We start from the raw sequence: 26801 nt of genomic DNA, 5'->3' as shown, positions 1-26801 counted from the left end.
TGCTAACCAACACTGACACCTAGTGGATCAGAAAGGAAGAACAACCACAGAAGAGCTGCTAATCATTTCAGGAGTGTTTATTTCATTTCATATGTAGTTTAAAAATCTCATACATCAACATCAAACTTACACTCAAACATCAATAAAACTAAATATAATAAAGAGGAGGATGTAAAACTTCAATTAAAATCAGGCTTCTGTAAGCATGTGAATAATTACACACAATATCATCATAGTACATGTGCTCTTAGTACTGCATATTCTCTAAAAATGGCGTGTCAAAAATTCATAATTGTTAAAGTGCAATGCTGTAGCAGAGTTCATTTTCTGCCTCCTGCTTCTGTGCTTGACGTGAGATGCAGCCGACGCAGAAAAACATGCAAAGAGGCTCAGACCTTGGGCATAAACAAAGCTGTCATGCTAATTTCAAGCATGATCGATGCCTAATGGGTTTCAGCACGCTGCTCCCAGCGCAAACGTGGCCGAGCATGTGTGAAAAGGGATGGGGTTTTTTTGTGCTGAAAAGCTTGTATTTAAGCACCTCCAATAATAAAGTGATCCCCCACAGAGCTCTCCTCAGTCGAACAAGTCGGGGAAGTTTTCTTCGCAGTATTCTGTGAAGCTGAAGTCGTCGACAGTGAAAGGAATGTCCTTCCACTGCTTCACCGTCATCCTGCCGTCAGGCGTCTCCAGGGCAAAGTTCTTAATGGCTATGTTTGGTAGCAAGGCGCTCTTCTTGTACTTAATCTCATATCCCCAGTCCTGTGGAATGACATACGGGTCACAAAATGAAAAATCAATCAGTGCCTTCATTTAAAATAGTCACAATAAGACTTGCAAGTATAACTTCTGGGGGTGAAATGGAGAAACAATATTGGTGAACAGATCTCATGCATCAACCCAGTTTGCAGCATTTAGTGCTTGTTTGACGGTCTGTCAAATGCATTTTGGGTAAACTTTCAAAGGTCACGTCACTATGTGTGTTAGATGGTTGGTCAGAACAAGTTATAGACAATCAGAGGTGTTCTTCTCGACTAACATTTTGATACCAGAATCATCTTCTAGCCATGACTCCTTCTGTGGAAAAACTCATACAGATATTCTAACGCTCGCGAGTATACTTTCTGGTGAGAAAATGGACTATCAACATTGGTGTTTGTGTGTTTTTAAAATAGTTTGGACCAAATCACATTGGTCAAACCAGTTTGCAGAATTTGGTGCCTGTTTGAAAGCCTTTTAGATGCATTTTGGTTACATTTTCAAAGGTCACATCAGCTAGTAAACAAGTTATAGCAAACAAAGGTCTCATTTTCACCAACATTCACCAGGATCATCTTCTAGACACAATTCCTTCTGGGGCAAAATCATTTCTTATACAGATATTTAAACCCTCGTGAGTATATTTTCTGGTGCTAAAATGGACAAACAACATGGTGCTTGCATGTTTCATATCATTATTTGGATAATTCACATTTGTCAAACCACTTTGCAGCATATAGCGCTTTTTTTGAGTCTTTCAACTGCATTTGAGTAAACTTTTATGGGTCATATCAGAATGTGTGATAGGTGGCGGATCAAAACAAGTTATAGACAATATAGACCTTTGGTCTTATTCCCTACCAACATATTGATACTAGGATCATCTTTAAGACAAGATAATTCATGTACCATGTTGCAGTTGCCATTGTTGCAGATGATCCTGTGTCCAGGCTCCCAGTCTTCAAAATTCCTCTTCAGTACCACCTGAGCACCAAGTTTGTAGTGATTCCTGAGAATAAAGACAAGCAGTAAGTAGAGGTTTATTTTACCCTGGAGATACTTTTCAATGAGTTCTTTTAGCAGAAAGAGTTCGGCTCACTTAAACTCCGAATTGACGTTGACGTAGTGAGCGTTGTCGACAAGTTTCATGTCGTTGCCTGATGCCACTGGAGCAAAACAGTTTCGACACAATAGCTGGACCCTGGAAGCCGAGTAGCGACTCCTCTTTTCTGTTTTGCATCTTTCTGCAAATTTACTGCGAAGGGCTGCTTCTGTTTGAAGTTCTCCTATCTAGAGATAAAGAAGGAGAAAAGATGATGTCAGAGTATTTATAAAATTAGTCTCCCATCACCAGAAATATCTCCACAGTGTAGAATGGTCTGCTGCACCTCGTTATCAGTCTGTTACACTACCATTCAAAAGTTTGGGTTCACTTAGAAATGTCTTATTTTTGAAAGAAAAGCAGTTTTTCAATGGAGGTAACATTAAATTAATTGGAAATCCAGTCTAGACATTGTTAATGTGGTAAATGACTATTCTAGCTGGAAACAGCTGATTTTTAATGGAATATCTACATAGGGGTACAGAGGAACATTTCCAGCAACCATCACTCCTGTGTTCTAATGGTACTTTGTGTTAGCTAATGGTGTTGAAAGGCTAATTGATGATTAGAAAACCCTTGTGCAATTATGTTAGCATGTTATCATGGAAAACATGAAATTGTCTGGGTGACCCCAAACTTTTGAACGGTAGTGTACATTTGGAAAAAAAAACATGCACTGGCTTGTTTGTATTTCTTTAAACCAATCAGAACGTTCTTGTGTGGCACAAAGTAACAGTGTTCTTGCAAAATTGCAATGTGAGATTGCTTTAGTGGGACTTTTGGAGGCAGGGAAGCAAATATTGTCATTAAAAAGACTAATTCACCAGAAAAAAAAAAACAAGCAGGACTGTCAAATCTACAGACAAAAGTTTTAGCATGTTGTTGCCAGATGCTGCTGTTTCCTGCACTGAAAGGAATTTTGGAAATGGTAACAGTATGTAGCAAAGTCCCACCAAATCTAATATCAAGTCCAAATCAGCATATAAAAAATCAGTACAAAGCCAGTCCAAAACCAATGCTAAAACTAGTCCAAAACTAGCCCAAAACTAGTCCAAAACCAGTCTAAAACCAAGGGTAAAATTAGTCCAAAACTAGCCCAAAATTAGTCCAAAACCAGTCTAAAACCAAGTCTAAAATCAGTCTAGAATCTGTCCAAAACTACTCTAAAATTAGTCAGAATCTGACTAATAAAAGATTAACATAGCCATCGACGAAACCTATTAGTTTGTGGACTACTGTTGTGGAAAAATAGGACTAGTGGCATTTCCACACATTTCAGCGTTTATTTTAAATAGAATTTATCTTTTCTATGTGTGTAGCTTGTTGAAAATGTTGACAGAGATGAGACCAAGCCATGAGATACGGTGCAATATCACAACCCAAATAAATAAAGACAAGTTATTTTCATCAATAATTCTGAAAAATATAAATTGAGATCAAGATTCAAGGGAATGAGTAGATGATTTCAGACACAGGATTTCATAGACTTCTATACAATTTGATTTCTTTTGCAGCTACATCTGTCGCCCTCTGCTAGTTGTTAGATAGAATGCAGGTTTAAGTCACTATACGTTGGTGTTACTGTTCAGATCCGTCTTTTATGTATTTGTGTCTGGTTTCATCATGCGTTTGTGCATCAAATAGCCTCAGCAGTGAGACCAATGAATAAGGATGGTAAAGTATTTTTCCCTCACCTTTGTGCGGAACTCCTGGGGGCCCATTTTTTGGACTACATCGATGGCTTTTCCGGTCAGCTCCTCCAGATATTCGTTGATGCGCTCCCTGCGGACTTCTTTTCCTCCTTCCTGGGCAACAACCGAGTACTGGCTGTCTCTGGCTCGGGCTCGTCCACTGGCCTGCTGCTGGGCGATCTCATTGGTCAGCAGTCCGTAGCGAACCACCAGGTTGCATTCTGGGATGTCGAGGCCTTCTTCAGCCACGCTGGTGGATATCAGGAGGTTCAGAGAACCCTTCCGGAAATTTCGGATTGTGTCTGCTTGCTCGTTCTACAATAAAGGTTTGCAAAAAAAATAAATGTCAAGAGTAAAAGCAAATATTCATTGAGAAGTTGTTGTTGAATGGGAATGACTTAACCCTCCCATCCCCAAGTAATTTCTGTACATTTAATAATCCTGATGTTTTTTTTACTCATTGTTTGCTCATTTTTCACTGCAAGTCCTGCACCTCTGTAGAAACAGCACAAAAACTGATTTTATGCAGCTGATATAGTTGTAGTGCTGCAATTTTTTTTAAAAAGCAAAAACTAAAACTGCATTTCCTTCACTATTTATTTTACAAATATAAAAGAAAAATCTTGAATCAACAAGACATCCAATATTTTCCCAAATGTCAACCAGTCCAATAACAAAACCAAATCCAGCCTAATATCAACTCTAGACCTGCTGAAAAAAAAAGTCCAGTCCAGTTCAAAACAAAGTCTCAAATTGGTCTAAAACCAGTCCAAAATTAAGTCCAAAACCAGTTTCAAACCAGTCCACAACTACAAAATACCAAATAAAGTCTAAAGCCAGTATAAAACCACATCCAAATTAGTCTAAAACTAAGTGCCAAACCAGTCTCAAACCAGTACAAAAACCAAGTCTAAAATCAAGTCCAAAACCAATTTTAAAACCAAATCTAAGCCAAAGGCTAAACCAGTCCAAAATCAGGTCCATACCTGTCTAAAACCAGTCCAAAACTAAGTCTATTTAAAAACAATTTCAAACCAGTCCACAACCAAATCCCAATCAAGTCTAAAGCTAGTCTAAAACCAATATATAAACAAATCCAAAACCAGTACTAAACCACATCCACATTAGTCCAAAACTACATTCCAAATCAGTCTAAAACCAATGCAAAACCAAGTCTAAAACTAGTCTAAAACCATTCTAAACCAGCCAAAAATCTGGTCCAAATCTGTCTAAAACCAGTCCAAAACTAAGTCTAAAACCCAGTCTAAAGCCAGTCTAAAACCAGTATACAAACAAGTCCAAAACCAGTGTAAAACCACGTCCAAATTAATCTAAAACTACGTTTTAAATCAGTCTAAAACCAAATTTATTCAAAACCAGTTAAAAACAGTCTAAAGTCAAGTTCAAAACCAATATCAGTTTCAGAATCTGGTGCAAACTGTTATTTTTTGTCAAATTTTCAAAAGAAACCTGCAGATTAAAGAGATTTTGACAAGCTTTGAAGAAGCTTAAATTTGGGTGATTCTATCGATGGAACGATACCTCACGGATTACTAGTTCAAGAACCGTCAGAAAGTTGAACTACCTGTCAAACCTGTCTGTGGGTTTTGGAGCTCAGAGGGTTAAAGGTAACAGGTGAAGGTTGTATATCAACACACCTGAGTCATGTAGGTGATGCCGCTGCCAGCCCCAGTGAGGATCGCTGCCTTGATGCCAGCTTCCTGTAAGGCCCTGTTTTTGAGGACCCAGTCATTGAGGCAGTGGGTGCTTTTACGGGTTTTAGAGAAGAGGATTCCCCTGGACTGGACGTCCGGACCGAACTGCTTCAGCAGAGTGCTCTCAAGTTTGGCCATCTTTGGGTTCTCAAACCGAGCATCCATAGCGAGTTTCCTCAGCTCCACCTGGTTCTCTGCACAGCAAAGACAGCAAAGGTGAAAAAGCTGCATCGGAAATTGAACTCATGCAGCTAATAAACGTAAGAAATATCAGGATTCGCACCTTCGAAGAGCCCCACCAGGAAGAAGTCGGTTCCATCGATGGCGGCGCTGGATTTTGTGGTGTAGAAATCCTCCAGGGATCGATAAGCATCCATCATTCTCAGGGTGTCGTTGATCAGCAGGGCGTCGTTGTACTGTCGGAGGTGGATCGCACACTGAGCTAGCATCCTGTTGCTCTCTCTGACTCCTGATTGACGAAATATTGCACGCTAGCATTAGCATCGATTTCTTTAAACATTTGACCACCTTAATCCTCACAGAATCACAAAATCAAATGTGGTCATCACAGGATGAAAAGTGAGACCATGTTTTTACCTCGCTGCTCCAGAATCACCACATCTGCCTCGTATTCCTGAGTGCCACATTCTCTGAGCCTGACATCTGGAGGAAGGTTCATGAAGCCATGAATCATCTCCATCATCGACTTCACGTGCTCCCCGAACGGATCCTAAAGGAGAAAAGAATACAGTATTAGTCCTCATTAAATCTGAAAATTCTAGCCATGATAAAATACTTGTCCATCTGTGATTTCCATTGAGCCTAGCTGCGTGAACATGGGTATAAAAATATCCAGTGAATGTATAGTCCTGACAGTGAAGCAAGAATTATCACAGGAGCTGAAAAACCAGAAGGAATCAGAACAAACAACACTTTTTCCAAGTGTCTACAGGTGTTACTAACACTAGAAAATCATGGAGGCTCTACATATTATAGATATTTTATTATTTACATTTTTGATTTGTTTCCATACCTACTATTCACTGTGTAAACACAGCCTGCAGTTCAGCCAAAAAGTCCCTGAATATTTGTCATTTGACTGTTGGTTGCAGCTGATTTACTGTGTTTCTCAGTTGCGCCTACAAGTGCAAAATTTTTTTGTTTTTTACAGAATGTGATTACAGCAAATGGTTTATTTTTTGCAATTTTTACAAGAAACATGAGGAAAAAAAGCCTTTTTTTGTTGAAATATCACAAATTTCGGCATGACACAGAGGAATAATTTAAGTCACATGACTGTTTGTTGTAGCTGAGTCACTGTATTCATATTATTTATTTTACAAAAATTTAATTTAAAAAGTTTAATCAACATTAACAACATTTTTCCAAATACCCACAGGTGTTACCAATGCAGGAAAACTGTGTTTTTCACTCTACTCTGTTCTCTAGGAAGATGTTTCACCATGCTGAATGTATCTTCTAACAACTCGTGTTATTTTTGTCATTTTGTGTTTCGTTTTGGTAATTTTTGTCTCATTTTTCCTATTTTGTGTCTCCTTTTTGCAATATTGTGTCAACTTATTGTCATGTTGTCTCCACGTACTACACATATTTAACTATTTCCGTGTTTCCAGACTCTCCAGACTTTTTCTGTTTTACTCGGTTCATCAGCTGTAGAAAGATGCTTCACAATGCTGGATGTATCTTCCAACAACTTGCTCTTCTGTTGACTGTTTTTAAGCCATGTTGATTTTTGCTTTCATTCTCGACTTGGTCTAAACGCTGCCTGCAGTTCAGCTGAAAAGTCCCTGAATTTTTGCCAAGTCACTGTTTGTTGCAGCTGACACACAAAAGGTGTCATGGATTAGGAGAGGATTGAAGAATTTTTTGTTTTTTAGAGCAAACAGTTTTTTTTTTTGGCAAATTAATAAATGAGACATGCAGAATAAGCAGAAATACCATGAATTTCAGATTAGCTTTAGTTAAGTTTTCCAACAATCCAAGCTACATCTCAGATGAGTCGTTCAACGGTCATACAAATTGTTGTTTATTACAGAATCTGGAAAGCTTAAGAGGTTTATTTTTTGCAGAATTTTAAAATAAAGTCATTTTTGATCAGGTACTGTGAATCTGAAGATTCAAGTTTCTTTAGTCGAGTTTACTGACAGATGAGCATTTCAAGAACCCTCAGAAACTTGGCAATCTGGTGATTTTCTTCTGATAAATGAGGTAAACTGGAGGATTTCAAAACTGATTTTCAAACCTGGGTTCAGAGGGTTAAATTTTTTTTTTACCAGAATTCTTTTCTCCACAATGTCAAAGGTCTTGATGGGTCTGGGGACCTTCTGCTCCAGTTCAGGCGCAAAGTTTTTTGCTGAAACTATGGCCGAGTCCAAGTTGGCGCAAATCTGAAAGTCACAGATAAAAATGATGATGAAGATTAAGAGGCAGAACTATGGGAAGACATCTACAAAACTGAAAAACCGACCTGCAGGACGTGCTCCACAGCTTTATCCAGGATCTTCTCGCCTCCCGTCCCCGGAGACGCCGTCAATCCAAGGATCTGAGGCAGCGGTCGCTCGCCTTTCAGCTTCTTCTCCACGTAGCATCTCATCACTTTGTTGTAGACCGACTCCTTTTGGGTGTGGTGGCACTCGTCGATGATCAGCAGAGTGATATCTGGAGGGAAACATTCAGGCTCAGTTCTCTTTAACGTCATTGAGAAACAGACAAGTTGTACTTTTACTGACCTGAGAGCTCCACATGTTTTGCCTCCTCCGCGTGGATCAGAGCGTTGTATAAGATCTGAGCTGTGCAGATGACCACGTCTTTTTCCTGCATCACTATCCCGAAGAAATCCTTCTCCTCGCTCTCACCGCTAACCGGCATCACAGAGTATTTATTACCCAGGTGAGGCTGGAACTCTTTGCTGTAATGTTGGTCCACAAGGTGAACCTACACCAGAAAAGACATGAAAAACTCAACGCCAAAAAAATCTGTCTCTACTTTGTTTTTGATGTCTGTTTGGTGCTTTTTGATGATGCACCTTTTGCTACTAGTGTCACCCCTTCATTCCACTTCTCACGGTTATCCACAAATCTTTCATCTTTGTTATTTGTTACCGTCTGTCAGACCCCAATCCCCCACTCTTAACTTTTGGTGTCACAGCTTTTCCATTTGCAACTGTTTTCCAGATCTTTGGTTGAATTATTACACTTTGTTCTTTTTGTCTTACCCTCTATTGACCCTTGTGTTTACATACAGCCCCCTCTCTACCCTCAGACCCACTCTCTGATCATCTCTATAAAATGAGCACTCTCAAAATGCCGAGTCGGCTTACCTTCACAGACTCATGCTCTGTGTTGGTAAACCCACAGTATGCCGGAATGCCAATAAACACCCCGCTACAGCAAACTTCAAAGAACCAAGAGTGAAATTTCTTCAACATTTTTCACGTACCTTGTTCACCAGAACCACCACTTTGGCATTTTTCGTGGTCTCCAGGTGTTTTTTGGCCACGTACACTGCAGCACGAGTCTTTCCACCTCCAGTTGGCAGCCAAATAATAATATTTTCTCCCTTGACAGCCCTTTCAACCACTTCTTCCTGGTATGCAAACAGCTGAAACTCCGCCATCCTGCTCAGTAACACAGCAGAGTTGCACAGATACCTGTTTTAAATACAAGAAACAGACACCAGATTACACATTAAAATTTATTCATCAGTAAGACGAAAAAAACTGGTTGGATCAGCACAGAGCTGCATGCAGGAAACATGTAAATAAGCCACTTTGTAGGAAATGAGCCTTTAAACTCACCTCTCGGCAGTGAAAACAGATCAGTGTTGCGTTTCCAGCTTCTCCTCGTCCACTAACACCACACAGAGCAGAGGAGGGGTTTTAAACGCTGTTGTGATCAGCTGAGTGACGTGGAAACTGGAAAACGAAAGTAAAACTCAGCTGAACACAGAAAGAGGGACCAGTGAGGGGGGCTCTGGATGAACAGCAGCTAGAGGCCACTATCAGTGACAGGTTATTGGAAGTAAAGACTCTTTAATAACCACTTTTTCACAAAAAAAAACTAAAAACAAAACATGTCCAGACCCATATTTTCCTTTGTTCACCATTATAATTTCAATCCCATCTACAGTATGTCTGGAATCACTGTGTTTTTGAATGCTGAATTGTTTCCTGGGGGTCTGCATGCCCCCTGACTGGCCCCATCTGTTCTCCATTACATCAGGAAAGCAAAACCAACGAGTGCATTTCCTGTGGTTCTGTCACATTAACCTGTCAAACTGGATGCTTTGTGCCACCAGGTTAGTCTGCAACTTTACACTTTTAGTTGCAAGTCCTTGTTTTGCAGGACATTAATACAGTAAATCTCTGAGTGAAGGTATTCTAACAGAAAGTAATGAAAAGAAACATTTGAAATCTCTGCAGCAGCCAGGTACAGATAGAATCAGAAATAGTGTAAATATCAAGAAAATCAAAACACTAAAACCACTATGGACGCTGGTTCCGGTTGGGTTCCAGGGAGTTTGGAACACTTTGGGCCTACTAAAATGGAGTACCAATGGAGTACCCGAAGTCTTTTAAGTGATTAGGTTACAAGTAGGAGTTATGTCGAATAGTTTCTTGATTAATCGGCTACTTGTTTGGGTTATCAGATGTAAGAAATGGTAAGAAACATTGATTGGTGTTTCTCAAAACCTGTTATCGTCTCTTCATGGACACAGAGTCTTTATCATCTCTACATGGACAGTTGGGAGTCTTTATTATCTCATCGTAGATACCCGAGAGTCTATATTGTTTCTACTTGGACATTTTGGAGTCTACATCGACTCTATGATGACACCTTGGAGTCTCTATTGTCTATTTGTGGACACTTTGGGGTCTTTATTATCACTACATATACACACAAGTGTCTTTATTGTCTCTATATGGACACTTTGGAGTCTTTACCGTCTCTACATGGACACTAAGGTGTCTATATCATCAATATGGACACTTTGGAGTCTTTGTTATGTTTACATGGACACCTGGGACACTTGATTATGTTAACATGGGTATCGTAGAGTCTTTAAGTGGACACTTTGGAATCTTTAACATTCCTATCGGTGTCTTTATCGCCTATGTGGACACTCTGGAGTCTTTACTGTCTCTATGTGGACACCAGGAAGTATTTATTGTCTGCATGGACATCGTAGAGAGTTGATACCTTCTGTGCATCAACACTTTAGAGTCTTTATTGTCTCCACATGGACACTATGGGGTCTTTATCATCTCTACATGGACACTTTGGGGTCCTTATTGACTACATGGAAAGTCTCAATGTCTCAATGTAGATCCGCAAGAGTCCTCTATTTGTGGACACCAGAGAGTCTTTGTCGTCTACTTTAACACTATGGAGTCTTTATTATCTCTATGCAGACACACAAGGGTCTTTATTGTCTCTACTTGGACACTTTGGAGTCTTTACTGTCTTTAAGTGGACATAATGCACCTCTTGACAAGATGTTAGAAGCATCACTCAGCATTGATTCTGTGGTTTTTAGGTGGAGTTTTAAGACCGGTTAGGTTTTGCTGAGTGATTCTGAGAAACAAAACCAAAAGGGGGACCCTACTGAGGGAGGCTCTGGAGGTACAACAGCAAGTTTTTTCACTGATGCAGTGACAGACGAAGCCTGAAGTGAAACTTTTCCAAACAACATTATATTTATCCGATTCACAGTCGAGGCTGTGACTGAAAAGGAAATATCCACTACAAACTTTGCCAGGTTTTGCATCCACTGAGCCCTAAATGGGCCCCGCCTGTTTTCATTTTTGTTACTTGGGAAAGCAAAACCTAAAATCTGAGTTACAGGCAAGGATATTTTGGTAATAAGGGATGAATTTGGCTTCAAGCACCTTCTAATCTCCAGTCAAGGACAAGACACAAGTCTGCCTTTACCAATTTAACATCTTTTGAAAGTGTAAACAGACATTTTTCTCAGATTAAGGTTGTTTATAGTTCAAAATTATGTCTAGAATCAGATTTGTTTTTACTTTAAAGCTGGGTAGGAAGTTTTTTTTTTTGCCATTTTGGGGCAAAAGTCGAAGTCTTTCATAGCCTTTTATGATTCAAGTGTATATATGTAGATGAAGCTAAATCAAGGCAAGAAACCCACCTGAAGAACAATGTCTGTTTTCTTTTAAACTGTACCTATATTAAATATCAATGTACACAAGAAGTAAGCTTACTAAAACTGTACAATAAAATTAAATGTGAAATCTTGAAAAAGGACTCATTTTGATCAATACAATCAACACTTTGGGGTAAAATACATTTTGACAAATTTTGATTTCAAATGTCGATGCTGCTCATTTTAACTGCAACATACATGTCAGATAACGTACATAAATTGCCTTTCAAAATTATTTTAAAGTTTAGTTTTATCAGCCACAATTATTTGAACCCTGCTCAAATCTGACAGATCAAAATCCAACTTTTTTTTTTATCCTCGTTAACATGTCAACATGGTGTTTTTTTTATGTTCTGGAAGAAACATCATGAGTGAAATAAGCAGTTAGTCCCATAAGTGAATATTTCCACTTTTAAACTGCAGCATCTAAAACACATTCAGACTTCCAGTGTTTCATACATAACAAACCAAAAGAACAAAACCCGCAGGGTGGAGCTTTCTGTAATACTACATGATACACAAACATCCATTTTAAGGAGTTGAATCAACAACCAAAGGGGGAATTTACTGCGGAAAATCCTAGAAATCACTTAAATGATTCAAGTTCAGGCCTGTCTTGTTTTTGATCCAGTGCCACCAAGAATTTAAGTTTCTGGAAACCACCTGCACATCACAGAAGTGTTTATAAAAAAAAAACAACTTTATTGTCATGAACAGTATTACAGTAAATGGTATTTATACCGTAACTCAACAGTAGCCATCCTCAAACAGCTGGAAGGTTCACTCAGACTGACCTTCAGAGAGAATCTGAAATGCAGCATTAGGTAGATTGAGGGTGAACTACGCAAACTGACAAACCCTGAATAATGCGACACTGACATCACTTCAACAGTTCAAAGCTAGTCATGATTCAAGTACAAAATAAACAGACATCCACTCACAATCACACCCACACAAACCAACAAAACATTCAACAAGCAGGCTCAACCAGCACTGGACAGTAACTTCCAGGAACAAGTGGATGCATCTCAGGAAGCACTTTGACACTGACCGCTCAACAACAACAACATGTCCAATGAATGAACAAAAAAAGAAACATAATTACTATGTTTGTAAAAAAAATAATAATAATAATTATACCGACATAACGCCTGCTAAAAATTGGATGTTTTATTAATGCAAATTGTAAACTGTGTGCCATGCATCAACACCCACTACAGCTAGTGTGCGGTGAGATAAATAAAGTCTTTCCAAAAGCCAGAATCGGTCTGAGGACTGCTGGTTGGCTTCTAACCACCATGTTTGGGTCTTTGTCTGGTAAACATGGAAACACCACTAAAATGTGGCTGCACACAAAAAAAAACACTTAACTACATAGCATATGTGTGGAAGTGACAGTACGACAGAAGAAATCAGTGCCAACGCCTACAGTGTACAACAGACGTGAGTACATGCTTGTGCAATACCGCTAAAAATGTCAAATGATTTTAAAATCGATCACCTCGCAATCATTTTTAGTAATTTTCCATTATATTACCAGAATATTCCACAGACATTCATTGTGCTTCTATAAATGTCATCAGCACCTTTTGTACTCATGCAGCCCCCTATAATCACACTCCCAACTTTGTTCTTCCCTGTCAGGACTATGCATTCACTGTGGTAGTCCTGGTCAGGTTCACACCAAACATGCTGGACTCCATCTCAGTCAAACAAACTTATCTTGTTCATCTTGCAGGTTTGTACCCAACAAAAAGCAGGACTTTTCTTTTTCAGACGTTGTCCAAAGACTTTCAAGTTTTGGATGTCCTTTACACAATCTAGATTTCCACTGATAACTCCTGTGCCATCGCTTTTCCAGAGCTAGATTGTGAAAGTAGTCTGGGAATCATTTCAGGAGCAGGCTCTGATTAGTGGTACTATGGCTCCTTCTATGCCTCCTGATTACTGCTTCAGCTATGACTTTTAGTATCATTTTCCATCTCGGAAATCTTGTCTTGCAATCAGATTTTTCAATTCCACAGCTAATTCTTTTCTACGTGGAGCCATGATGCAGACATACAGATGACTAACAGGTCCAAAAACGTACAAAGTTCTGCTGTTCACAAACTAAGTGCCAAGTCTGAAGTAACGTTGCCAAAGTGTGCAATGTTGACACCCCCAAAGATCAAATGGACAAGGAGTGGGAAGAGTTTCAATAGGAGATACGGCAGGTGAACACAAAATCAGAGGCCATCGTGGCAGAGGAAGACGAGGAAGGGCGCCTTGAATGTCAGATTGAGGAGACTGATGAACAGAGTAAGTGTTACATGAGAGCAGAACTGCTGAGAGATGAGCGGTATGTGGTGAAAAGCAAGCCTCAAATGTCCCAGCTCATTTTGAACCATCTTCATGCAGTTAGGCCATTTGGAAATCACAGGTGTACTCACATATGTTCACATTTTTTACATTGATTTCTACTTTAAAGCCTGAATTTTCAACATGCTCTTTGAAAAGTATCCGTTTTTGTTTGTTCATCTGAGGAAATACTCTTTAGTTCAGCTTAGAAATAATGCAGTTATCGATGAAGTGATTCACTTTCAAATAATTTGTCATTCAAGTGATTTTGCACAGACGTGTACTCACTTCTGCTGTATACTATACAAGCTTGGTAGGAGTTATACCAAGTGTGACCTCATAGCAAAAGGTTTGTAATAAAACCCTGCCAGTGGAATGGTGCATAAACAGTATGTTACATTTTTATGCATAAATAACCATTACGTTGTCAACAAGAAAGCAACATTTGTGGAAATTATGGGAAAACTTTGACGTTCAGTCCATTACTAGCAGCTCCAACCAACGATTATCTGTGATGCTGTTTTCATAATCAGTCATTTGTTTGGAGTAAAGAAAAAGATAGCAGAAACCAATTTTTTTTCTTCTTGACCAACAATCAAAAGAACATCAAATAAATGATCACCAGAAAGCAAAATAGCAAGAGATGAAAACCTGCACTTCATAAACAAGTAACTGTTTTTGATTCTTTTCACACCGAATGACTGATTAAATAGCTTCTGCTCAGCAAACCTTTCACCGTCACGACATCACGCCTTCAGAACATTTATCTTCATACACATGAAAATGGCTGGATGTTCAAGTGTCCGTCAGTAATGGAAGGCAACGTGGCTTTAGGTCCCGAGGTCTGTTTAAATATACGTCGGCTTTAAGCTTGACAAAACTGGAATGAGCAACTGTCATTAAAAGCGACAAAACCGGACCAGTCATACTATAAATAAATGGAGGAAGGAGTAGTATTTGTTAAAACTTGGACCTGTAACTTTGGTACACTCCATGAAACGTGTATATGCGCATTATTCCCCCTCGGTGAGTAGTGGAAAAATGTCAGAGGACGCCATTTTGACATTTGTATCGCTCCACTGGTTCTGATGTTTTATTTTGAAGTCCAACATTTCCTATGATTTGTCTTTCATTTCCCCGTGATTTACTTCGTCATGGTGTTTGGCAGCTGTGAGAGTCATTTCTCGATCAGGCCTCCGTCTTTTAATTTGAAGTAGAAGAACTTCTCCAGGGTGTTGGCGGACTTGCAGTACTCGCTGTCTGGGGGGTTGTACTCACGACAGTTGGTGATGATCCGCTGCAGGTCGGCGATGAAAAGCTTCTTGGTCACGTAGTATCGGTTCTTCAGTCGCTCCGTCATGGTCTTCAGGTCTGTGGGGGAAATGAAAGGCATGTGATCTTTAAAAAATAAAAAAATATGCAAAAACACGCCGTTTATCTGAGCCAGAAACTGTGAAAACAGAAAGAATCATCTAATTTTCAACTGTCCAACAGTTCTTGAACTAATCGCGTGTAATCTGGAGGGTTGTCGTAAAAATAAGCAAATCCAAGTTTGCCATATTTAATTAAAATCACATTATTCTGCATGTTGCATTCAAAAATTTGCCTAAATGACACAGTTTAAGCTAAACAGATTATAATAAAAACACGTATTTTGTGTTCCTTGTTGCATTTTTATAATAACAAAGGGGATAGTGCAAACCTTTAAAGAATTAGTAAGAAAGTAAAAAATAGACCCAAATATACACAAGAAAAGCACTCAGAGAGCGCAGTACTCCACCAAGGCTGTTCACTCTCCCATATGGCATTGTCAGAAATGCAGAAAATGCAAAACACCCCTTCAATTTAATCAATTGTTCCTTGTATCATCTCTGACAGATAAGTCAGTAATTTCTGGGTGCCGGATATTTGGCCACAATTAATGACGAATATCCGAATATTTAGATCGTCCGAATTAACAATGGATAAGTCCCGGTAAGTCTGCAGTGGTCGATTCTTGCAATAATACAGAAATCTTTAACAAATCCGTGGATCCAAACTATAAACTGCATCACTGCCAAAATCTAATCACTTGGTCCTTGTGTCATTTCTGACCATACCTGAAAATTTCATCCAAATCTGTTCATATGTTTTTGAGTAATGTTGCGGACGGACAGACAGACAGACAGACAAACCAACGCCGATCTTCACATAACTCCGCCGCGTTCCTTGGTGGAGTTATGTGATGATTAGTACTAATAAGTACCAGTTCTATAAGTCACAGTACTGCACGTATCAGTGGTGATACAGATTCTTTCATGAACAGAAATACTGACTGATGTAATAATATATCACACAGATTTTCATCTATATTGCACAGATTTGTCCCCAAGTAGAAAAATAACAACACTGCACATATTCTAGTACATGTAGATTCAATATTACGAAGGGTTGTTAAATGTACAAAATAGTCATAATTCACAGATTGGAATTTGCTCATATCTATATGTTATACTCTGTGACGCAAAAATGAAGCCATTGCTGATTGAGCTGCAACGAACAACAGTGTGACTTTTCCGTTTAACTGCAGGCTGTGTGTTTATTGTTATTTATGTATCAAGTCAGTCTTTACATCAGCAAAACGAGGGTATTCAATTTAACAACTTTCCTATCTGGTAGTACCAGCCAAAAAGTCAATCTGCAGCCTGAAGTTAATCCACAACTGTGAGTTTTCAAAGTGTTATCAGAGAGATGTTTTTGCTCACCGATGGGGAAGCGAATGATCTCATAATAATCTGGAGCTTCTGATTTCTTCACCGGTTCCATAAAGGGCCAAGCGTCAGGATGAGTCTGATAAAGAAACACAACAAAGTCCTGTTTGGTCTCAGGTGTTTTTAGTTTTGTGATGTCTGTTTGTTTGCCACAGGTGAGCCTCACCTTTATCTGAGCCAGCAGGTTCTTCAGCATGTTGTAGAGAACATCAGGATCCTTCACCTCTTTGCTACAAAACACAAATAAAACAAATAAGTCAGACACTGACAACACTTAGATGCACTCCATACTAAAAACATACATTTTTTCATTGTAATCAGGTATTAGAATGTGCAGTGCTTCTGAATTACTTGGATTAGGTTAGGCTTTGTGTTTGATTCACAAAAATGTTTGTCTTTTATTGGTACAAAAGTCTGGGAAAACAAAGAAAGTGACATAAACTTTCTGATAATCCCGGAAGCTACTATCAAAGGTGAATGGATGTCAATTTTAGCATTACAGAGTAAGAGAACTCCACTAAAGGTTAAACATTCATTCCTCGTCTTTGTGGTGGCATTTAAGAATCTTGTTGGTTTACTTTGAAGTTTCGCTGTCAGAGTTATGAACCACAAGCAGTTTGTTTTTCTGCTCCTGTCACATTTTTCCTCACTGTGGCTCATTTTCCACTGCAGTAGAAAATCCTGCTCCTCTACAGAAACAGAACATGAATAGAAGTAGACAGAACTCGAATGTCTTTAGTACTGTATGACCCAGTAAGAATGACAGGAAAAAATCTAAGTTTTCTCGTAGATTTGTTTATTTTTAAAAAACTTGGAATAAACATGTATGACATTTTTCCACAATTGCAACCAACGCCGCAAACAACAGATGGTGACTCTACAAACTATAAAAAATTATTTAGAGGTATTTTCATTTTTAATTTGTTTCCACACGTCTCTTCTCTGTTCTGTGAAACACTGCCTGCCATTCAGCTGAAAAGTGCCCCAATTTTTGTCATATATGTGTCAAAATATATGAAGGGACTCACCCTTTGTCCTTGTTACTGGGTTTCCAGCCCGTCTCACCTGGACAGAATAAAAGACTTGTAAATGACATATACCTTTACCAATAATAATAATAATAATAACAACAACAACAACTATTTTTATATGTCCCCCTTTTTTAAAAAAAACGAGTTTATAAAGTGTCAAAAAGAAAAACTGAATTTTCAAGATAAATAAAATAAACACCACCACCAACTGATACAAATAACAATATATGTGTAAAAATGCCATAGTACGTTAAATGGAAAGCAAAAAGAAAAAAAATAGAATAAAAAAAAAAATAGACTAAATCTGTACAAACAATGATAACATTTAAAAAAGTGGGTTTTTTTTGGTTTTTTTTAAAAAGAAAGAAAGAAAAAAGTAAAATAAGTAATTTAAACGTCAGATTTTCCACACCTGACATTTTAAGTCATTTTTGGAGCGGTTTCAAGACATTTTAGATGAATTTCGAGTCATTTTGGACTACTATTTGGACTATTGCATTTTAAAAAAAGCCACATTAACACAAAGCATACTAAACGGAAAGCAAAAAGGAAAAAATTAAATAATAGAAACTAAAACTGTAAAACTTATGGAAAAATAGAAACAAGTCATTTGTCAGATTTACCTCATGTGACTTTGACATTTTGTACAATTTGTGAGTCATTTTTTTGACAAATTTTTGGCTTTTGTTTCACTTTGGACACATTTTAAGACATCTGGATGGAGATTTTGTCATTTTGGAGACATTTTAAGGCTTGCTGGATGAATTTTGAGTAAAAATAAAAAGCAGAAATGTCTGAAAACGCCATAGCACATTGAAAAGAGAGCAAAGAGATTTAAAAAAAAAAATATAGTGACTAAAACTGTAAAGATGAGGATGAAGTGAGAAAAATTGTAAAAAAAAAAAAAAAAAAACGCCAAAAAAAATAAAATAAAATAAAAGATGCAACACAGATGTTTTAATAAACAGTTGGATTTAAACTCACGTATTCCTGGAATACTCTCCACTGGGATCTGTCGGACTCCCTCCTTGAAGCAGGTGAGTCCTGGATAAACCTTCCTGATCTGACTCTGCTTCCTCTCAATCAGCTTCTTAATAATCTGCCGGGACGTTTCCAGATTTACACAGAATTAAAAATACATGAAACTCACAGGAATAAAAGAGTTCAATGAGAAGCCGCGGAGCTCGTCGTACCTCCTTCTGCCTCTTGATGATGTGCGACAGCTCGGTGTAGGGGATCCTCGGGTTCAGCTCGCACTCCATCAGCGTCGCTCCCTCGTAGTCTTTGATGTAGCCCAGGTAGCGACTCTTCGGCACTTTGATGTCTTTGGAAAAGCCCTGGGAAAAAAAAACTGAATTACCGAGAGGACGTGGGGGAGGTGGAGGACGGAGGAGAAGCCAACGCGAAGGTCTCACCTGCTTTTTGAAGTAGCCGATGGCGTATTCGTCGGCGTACGTCAAGAAATAGAGGATGTTGTGTTTGATGTGGTACTCCTTCAGGTGGTTCATCAGGTGGGTACCGTAGCCCTGAAAGAAGAAAACCAGAAAATATGAGAAATATGTTCGCTTTTTTGAATAACAGAAATCTAATTACTAGTCTGGTGTTTACGAATATTATTTATTTATATGTTAAAATGGGATGAATCAACATTTTAAGACTTAAAAAGAAGAAAATCCAAATTACAGGCTGCCCAGTATTTTGATAAGAATGCAGGAACTTTTATCTCATGACTTGAATTTCTGGATCAGTAACGAATTAATCTTTTACAGGGTAGAGTATTTACATGGAAAATACAAAATATCTTTTCAAAAAAGCAGAAAAATTACTTTTCTGGAGTGCAAAGCGAAGTAAAATATTAGATAATTGTTTAATTCAGAGGGCTTTTTTTTCCATCAACCATAGTTAAAATATGCACGTCATGTATTTACATTAACCTTAAATTGAAATTTTGTACAATGTTTGAGTCATTTTTAGAGAACATGTTGTCATTCTGGAGAAGTTTCAGAATGTTTTGGGCAACTGTCGAGTCGTTTTGGATAGTTTTGAGTAATTTTGGACAAACATGGGAGACGTACTAGAGAGGTTTATTGACATTTTGGGCATATTTTCATCATTTAATCCTCTGTGCACAGAGAAGCTTCTAGTCTCCATCAGTTACTGCACCCCAGACGGCTGAGAGACCAAAAATTACTTCATTAATTTCTACAAATACGGCATTTTAATATCATATTTATTTAATTTGACTTTATCTGTCACTTTGTACAGTTTTTGAGTCATTTATGGACAAATTTTTGTCAAGTTTCAGGACATTTTGGACAATTTTGAGCCACTTTGGGCAAATGTTAAATTGTTTGGTAGATTTCAAGACGTTCTGGACAAGTTTTGAGTCATTTTGGACTTCTACGAGTCAAATTTGGAGACATATTAGAGAGGTTTATTGAAATTTTGGGCAGGTTTTTGTGACGTAATCATCTGTGCACAGAGAAGCTTCTAGTCTCCATCAGCTACTGCACCTAAGACAGCAGAGAGCTCAAAAATTACTTTGAAAACAGCAAGATAAGGCATTGCAAAGTTACTTAATTTGACTTCGCTGTTTGTTGAAGTAAGAAATGGCGTACCTTAACTTGCTCGTTGGATGTGACGGCGCAGAAGACGATCTCCGTGAAGCCCTGAGTGGGAAACATCCTAAAACAGATGCCTCCAATGACGCGTCCATCTTTGATGAGGGCGAGGGTTTTGTGCTTGCTGCAAAAGAACCAAACGTGTCAGGAAGAGCTGGCAGGATGGGAATCGAACGTTGCGACATTAAAACATCCACTCACGGGTCAAACACCAGTCGTGTGATGTATTCTTTGGGCATTCGAGGTAACTGGTGGGAGAAGACGTTCTGCAGGCCGACCAGCCACATCAGGATCTTCTTGTTGGACTTCTGGGAAAGAGAGTTTCCGATGACGTGGAACTCGATGATGCCTCGTCTCTCCTCCAGCCTGGCCGTCTCATCGCGGGCAGCGTTTGGTGTCAGCAGATTTGTCTGGTAATAGAAATAAACTAAACTTTAACCTGAGATTAAAGCCATTTTCACACATAGAATATGAAAAATTACTGGTCCACGACATTCAGACATGAGCGATTTTTATGTTTCGCTACATTCTTTATGGCTTCATCCAGAAAAGATAAGTTTATTGCAGAAAGGGCCACAGAAAACATGAGATACCTGCAATCAAACACCAATAACTAAACAGTAAAATAAATCAGATCGGCCATGTTTTTTGTAGTCCAACCTGCCCACACAGCTTGACTGACCTCAGGTCCCAGCATGGCAGCAGGGTCGGTGATGGTCATCATGACCTCGTTAACCAGCTCCATCGGGATGTCGCCCATCACTCGGATCCGCTTGGCGTCCTCCAGCGTCAACACCTCGGGAAGTTTACGCTTTTCCCCTGAACACAGAGCGTCGTTTTGAGAACGAAGCAATAAAAAGACGTAACTCAGAGGGATCTTAGAACCAGTGTTGTCTGATTTAAGGTGCGTTCACACTTGGAGTTTGTTTCTCTTGGTCTGAGCCACTGCAGAAATTACACATTACGGTCCTGAGCGTCCACACTGGCAGCTTTAACACTGAACCAAAAGATACAAAACAAAAAGTACATGAAACAGGTTCCAAAAGTTACATTTTGGTGACCAAAACAAAGCTGTGTGTTGGGCTAAATGTGCTGTTTGGATTTATGCATAAATATGTTGGTATTTTTACCCACTGCAAACTCAAAAACAGCTTCTAAAATGTATGAAGGAGTTAAAACTACGACAGGAATTCCTGCTGAAATGGGCAACACAGCTTGTATGATGAGAATAACGAGGCATGCTTCAGTATTCTCTCCTGTTGTAATTCCATTGACTGTATGTATGTTCATGCTGGGTTCATATTTCACCTCAGCAGCATATAAAGGTGATGAAGGCTGATACCTGTGATGGGCTCCACACCTCCAGCGTCGATGCTGCCCAGAGACGAGCTGCTGCTCAGACATTTAGACAGAGCAGGAGAACCAGAAACGGAAGGAGGACTGATCACTGCGATAAACATAAAGGTTCACCTCATCAGAAATTATACAAAAGGACACTGACAAGAGAAAAAATGGCAATTATATTAACGACACAACCCTGATTCTGTACGACTGTCATATATGTGTGTATGTATGCATGTATATATGTATGTGTGTGTATATATATATATTTTTTTTTTTTTTGTCTTCTTCTTTACTGTTTCTGTCAATAATCTGTTTTCTACCCATTCAATCAGTTCCTTTGCATTCCAAAAACTCCTATGGGTATCAGTGAAATCTTGCATTTCTTTATACCTAAAATCTCATATAATTTGTAAGGTAATTATTTCACGTTCATTAAACTCTAGTTGCCTGTTACTTAATTGAAGTTTATAACATGTCTGGTCTGTAAAAACACAGAAATACTACTTGAGAATAGCCTGCTCATTTACAGTCACATATTCAAGTGACCTCAATGATTGGAGAGCAAAATGTAATGTTTAGAGCTCTATTAGCATCAGACTAGTATTTTCTTGAGGCCTTTTGCTATTTGTAATATTTGCAGAGGTTGTCTGTATTTTTAATAATTTAACAATCTGTGATGAGTGATTTGTCAAGTAAAAATTCCACCATAAATTGCCAAAAATATTTCATGAAGCACAAAAGTCCAAATTTAATATTGGTCCTCTTCTGGCTGGCTGTGAATTTGGGTCTTTTTTTTTTCTTTTTTTAAAAGTAAGTTGTTGGTTTTTTTTGTTTTCTTCTGCTTCTTTACTGGGTGTGAATTACGAAGGCTGTGCTAATGATTATAAATTAAAGTTAAGACAGAATTTTTGTCTCACCTGTCTGATGTCCCAGCTGGGTGCCATCGGAGGCTGGCATGGTGAAGTCGGCCTCCCATATCGGTGAATTCTCTCCATAGATTTCCTCCTCTAGCATTGACAAGAACCTGAAGACACAAAAGTAGAAATATAACCAACGCAGACAGATCTCCAAAAAGAGACTTATGCTACGCTAGCCCCACGTGATGCCGACATGTGCAATAACACTGTATAAATGTAGAATGATAAGCTTTTGTCACTTTTCAACTGTTTCAGGCATCTGTCCTTACTTGGGGAAATGTGTGAGGATCAGAGTTCGTTTTTCTGGCAGCAGTTTATCCTTTTCCACTCTGAACTTCTCCAGCAGCTGCCGTCGGGTCACCGTGAAGATGGACTTTAGCAGGTTGCGGCCGAACACATGAGTGGTTTCATATCGCGGCAGGCTGTCGTTGCTTTGAGGGACATGGCAATAACACAACCACCTAGTAGAAACAAGAAAAAACACTGATTACACAGAATGAATGCAGCATTTAGCACAGAAATCCAACAACCACTGACTGTATCTTTAAAAAGTGACTCAATTAATTCCATTCAAGTGTAACCAACTAGTTCTAGAAGTCACATAATTAGTAAAACAGTGACCATCTGAGGTTAGTGCATGCAGTTTAAAGACTAGAGTTCATCAGAAGACATGTGGAAACTTTGAAGTTAACTGGAAGAAGGTTCTTTGAATGGATGCTTCCACTTTGGTAGTGGAAGCATCATGACATGAAGCATGGTGGCATCATCATCATCATGAAGTGAAGCATGGTGGCAGCATCATCATCATCATCATGAAGTGAAGCATGGTGGCGGTATCATGATGTCGGGCTGATTCTCTGTAGCAATTAATTAATTGAAATTACAACAAATGCACACACCTGGTGTAGTCCACCTTGTATGCCGTTCCGTCGTCTTTCTGGGTGCGCTGCCGATACTGCGTTGGCGTCTCGAGCTTCCAGTAATTTAGGCACAACAGGAACATCTTTGACAGTTCGAACATGGTCTGCCTCTCCTTAGGTGCAAGGTGACTGAACTTGTACTGGACAAAATTCAAAACCCCCTTTGGAATAAAAAGATGGACAAGATCAGTAGAGAGTTTATGCTCATGACTTGTTTGCCAGAAGTGGTGGACAAAGATCAAGACAAGTAGAAAAGAAGTTTCAGGTTCACCTGCTCGATGTTGGGCTTTTCAAACGGTGGACTTCCCAGGGATCCCTCCACGACTGGCTGGCTCATCTGCAGGATGCATTTCCTCAGGAGCTGAGGGAAAGAAGGGGAAAAAAAGGATTGTCTTTGTTTTTTTACAGTGATTGTGGAACTAGGACAAAAACTTCATCAACATTGACTCTTGGTTGCTAGTTTATTATTATTATTATTATGTCTGTTATAAGCCCTATTTAGACCTGCACTTCCTTCCTTTAATCTGACAACATCTGAGCCTCCTGACCACTTTTTGTAGACTACAATCTTACCAAGTCAGACCAAGTAACATTTCACTTTCACTACTAATTGCATTCAGTCATAGTAAGAAATAAGGCATGCTTGATGTTGCGTGAAGTGATTTCAGGAGAGAATTTTCCACATTTCAGCACTACAATTGTCCTGTTGATCTACAATTTAACATCCATAGCAAGAAAACTTCACGGCAATGAAGCTGTTAATGAGACGTCCCAGTTATTAACATCATCTGGTTTCGACGAGGACTGAATGATTTCGGGAAAATACCTAATAGCGATTTTTCTGACAGATTTTGTGATCTAATTTTTTGAAGTGAAACTTTAGTTCTGTTGTCATTGTATAACAGAATTTAAACATTTGAAGGTTGCATTTGTACAGCGATCGACACAATCCTGCACTGCAACCTGTGCGATTTGCTAACTGAATTGTTCCAAACTGTCTTTTGAAATCAATTACGATAAGGCTATATTAATCATTTGGGGAAATTTGCTGCCAGTATAGTACAAACACGTGGGGAACATCAGCAGAAAATACAAAATAAACAAGAAATATATATAAGTAGTGTTAATATTGTACAGATTTTTCCATTTGTAGATGAACTGTTCAGACTTAGATTTGACAAAACATTAAGAGTTTATGCTGAGGTCGCCGCTTCTGGCTATTTGTAGGAGTTTTTCCTGAGTTAATTAATTACTGATAATTATAAATGATCCTGAGCAATGTATTCGGGTCATTCTGTGTCAGCTCAGTGAGATTAGGGGAGGTCAATTGCTTCTGAATGATATTAGGCATCTGAAACTGACCCCCCCCCCCTTTTTTTTTTTTTGTTGTAGCTGAAATTTCAATGTTTTCATAATTCTCCAAATATATTTGTCTTTTTGGTACATGGTGGGACACGTTCCATGCAATTCAATTCCCCTCTGTGACAATAAAGTTCACTTTAACAACATCAAAGTTATCAAAAACCCAGCTGTGTGTTTAGTTTCTTATTTAAGGATATGAGCTGATGGAATATTTCCATCACAACCTCCATGTTTATTCTACAGCTGGACTGAATTTACACTGTTTAGGAAATCATCAATAAATTAGGCTGTTATTTTAGGTTTAATCTTTGGTTTATTATTGCATTAATGTCTGTTTACTCTTGGAGGGATTATAAATATTGTGGTGTTTTTGTCTGAATAAAGTGACGGGTTCCCACCTTGAACAGGTAGAAGTACACCTGCTTGGTGTCGGTGTCCTCTTCTTTGTGCACAGACATGAACAGGTTCTCCACGTCCACCACCATCCCGAGCAGCCGGTTAATCTCCTCCTCAGACACGTTCTCCAGGTGGGACACATGATCAGCTGCACACAGGGGGATAAAAAACAAAACAAAACACAGGAATAGGGTCACACAGGTGAACTAAACAGCAGGTAGATGCTGAGGTCTGAGCTGCAGCAGGTTTGGAGCTAGTTGGTACCCAGAGCATGTCCACAGCTGCGGCAGGGCTCGCTCAGACTGGCCGCCTGCTGCTGCAGATCCATCCGAGTGGCCGATGGAGGGTTCGGGTTCTTCCATCCGTTACACTTGCAGGTGTCACTGGCCTGAAAATGAGCAAAATAAACCCCTTAAAGCTACTGTTTGGTAATAAATCAGTTAGCTACCTCACATTAAAGCACATCCGCTGTTATAATGTGGCTAACAGCAGTATTAGTGATGCGAACTAGCAAGCCAGTTGTAAAAGTTAACATCCAGCGTTACTTGTTTCTGATGCTAATGCTAACGCTAGCCGCTAACCGCTTTGTTGTGCTGAACTTTGGCTAGCCGTGCTAATGCTAAGCTACCTTGCATGCGGAGAAGACGCCAAGTTTCTCCAGCTTCTTCGCCCGCGGAAAAGCCCGGACTTGGGCTTTCTTCTGGCTCGCCCGCTGCTGCTGGCTCAGTCCGGGTCTGGACGGGTCGCTGTTGCCCGACCCGGAGCCCGTCGTGGCGGTGCTGGAGCCCGCCGACTGGGCTTGGAGTAGCCGGGGTTGTAAGGCCTGAGCCGCCGGGTCCGACATGTCCACGCTGCTGCTACTGCTGCTGCTGCTGCTGGAGCTCCGGTGCTGCCTTCACGGACAGTCGGTGGAATTAGATTTAAAGGGAATAGGAGTGGCTGTTTTGTTAAATTACAGATAAAATCTAGGAAACTTACAGGAGAAATAATTCTCAACTTATGCGTTCACCCCAAAAAACAAGTCAAAACAAATATTTAAAAATATATTTTAACATCAGAAATCTGGAATTTTCTGAAATAGTAATTCTGTTTTACACATAAAAAAAACAAACTCTATTTAGATCAACAAAAATTATCAATATTTTCCAGATATTTATTTGCCGGTATTTAAAAGTTATGTATATTGAGAACTGAAACATAGTAAAAATAAATAAATAAATGAAAAAGTCATTTGACCATTTTGTTAAATTACAGATATCTATAAAAAAAAAAAAAAAAAACACTGAAAAAACCTATTTAATCTTAACCCCAAAAAATCCGGTCAAAACTTGAAATAATGTCCAAGTCAAAAATTTTATTTTTACAAAGTAGTAATTGAATCTTTTACACATTAATTATTAATTAATGTAGTTAAATCACAAATATTATCAATATTTTACAGGTATTGATTTTTTTTAAAGTTATGTATATTGAGAACTGTAGAACAATAAATACTTTTACATATTTATTTTCCTGTTTTGTTAAATTACTGATAATACCTAGTAAAATCACTGGAAAGGTATTTTTTTTACATGTTGCACTTAAAAATCTGATCAAAATTTTAAATCACATCAAAAATGTACACTTTTACAAAGTAGTAATTTTCTCTTTTACACATGATTTTTTAGTAATGT

At 38.8% G+C, this 26801-nt stretch overlaps 2 protein-coding genes across 2 annotated transcripts; both read right to left on the bottom strand.

The window, feature by feature from the left end:
* Positions 1-62: 62 nt before the first annotated feature.
* Positions 63-11324, bottom strand: dhx58 (DEXH (Asp-Glu-X-His) box polypeptide 58). Its single transcript, XM_023294065.3, has 12 exons — positions 9085-11324; positions 8727-8937; positions 8018-8222; positions 7756-7946; positions 7562-7675; positions 5865-5997; positions 5551-5736; positions 5211-5461; positions 3556-3867; positions 1859-2049; positions 1669-1768; positions 63-762 (listed from the first exon to the last, which is right to left on the bottom strand). The coding sequence occupies exons 2-12, from the start codon at positions 8901-8903 to the stop codon at positions 577-579; spliced, it is 2046 nt and encodes a 681-aa protein (XP_023149833.2). The 5' UTR covers positions 8904-8937; positions 9085-11324; the 3' UTR covers positions 63-576.
* An 813-nt stretch (positions 11325-12137) lies between these two features.
* kat2a (K(lysine) acetyltransferase 2A) lies at positions 12138-26024 on the bottom strand. The gene is made up of 18 exons (XM_023294071.3): positions 25757-26024; positions 25393-25516; positions 25131-25276; positions 23642-23731; positions 23350-23531; positions 22720-22911; positions 22451-22557; positions 21532-21636; positions 20872-21008; positions 20391-20599; positions 20187-20313; positions 18984-19094; positions 18762-18905; positions 18553-18667; positions 17566-17602; positions 16704-16767; positions 16532-16616; positions 12138-15158 (listed from the first exon to the last, which is right to left on the bottom strand). The coding sequence occupies exons 1-18, from the start codon at positions 25970-25972 to the stop codon at positions 14965-14967; spliced, it is 2385 nt and encodes a 794-aa protein (XP_023149839.1). The 5' UTR covers positions 25973-26024; the 3' UTR covers positions 12138-14964.
* Positions 26025-26801: the final 777 nt, after the last annotated feature.

This window comes from Amphiprion ocellaris, chromosome 19 (genome assembly GCF_022539595.1).
Source record: "Amphiprion ocellaris isolate individual 3 ecotype Okinawa chromosome 19, ASM2253959v1, whole genome shotgun sequence".
NCBI lineage: Eukaryota > Metazoa > Chordata > Actinopteri > Pomacentridae > Amphiprion > Amphiprion ocellaris.
Note: the sequence above shows the minus strand (reverse complement) of the source record. Positions and strands in the feature narration are given on the sequence as shown.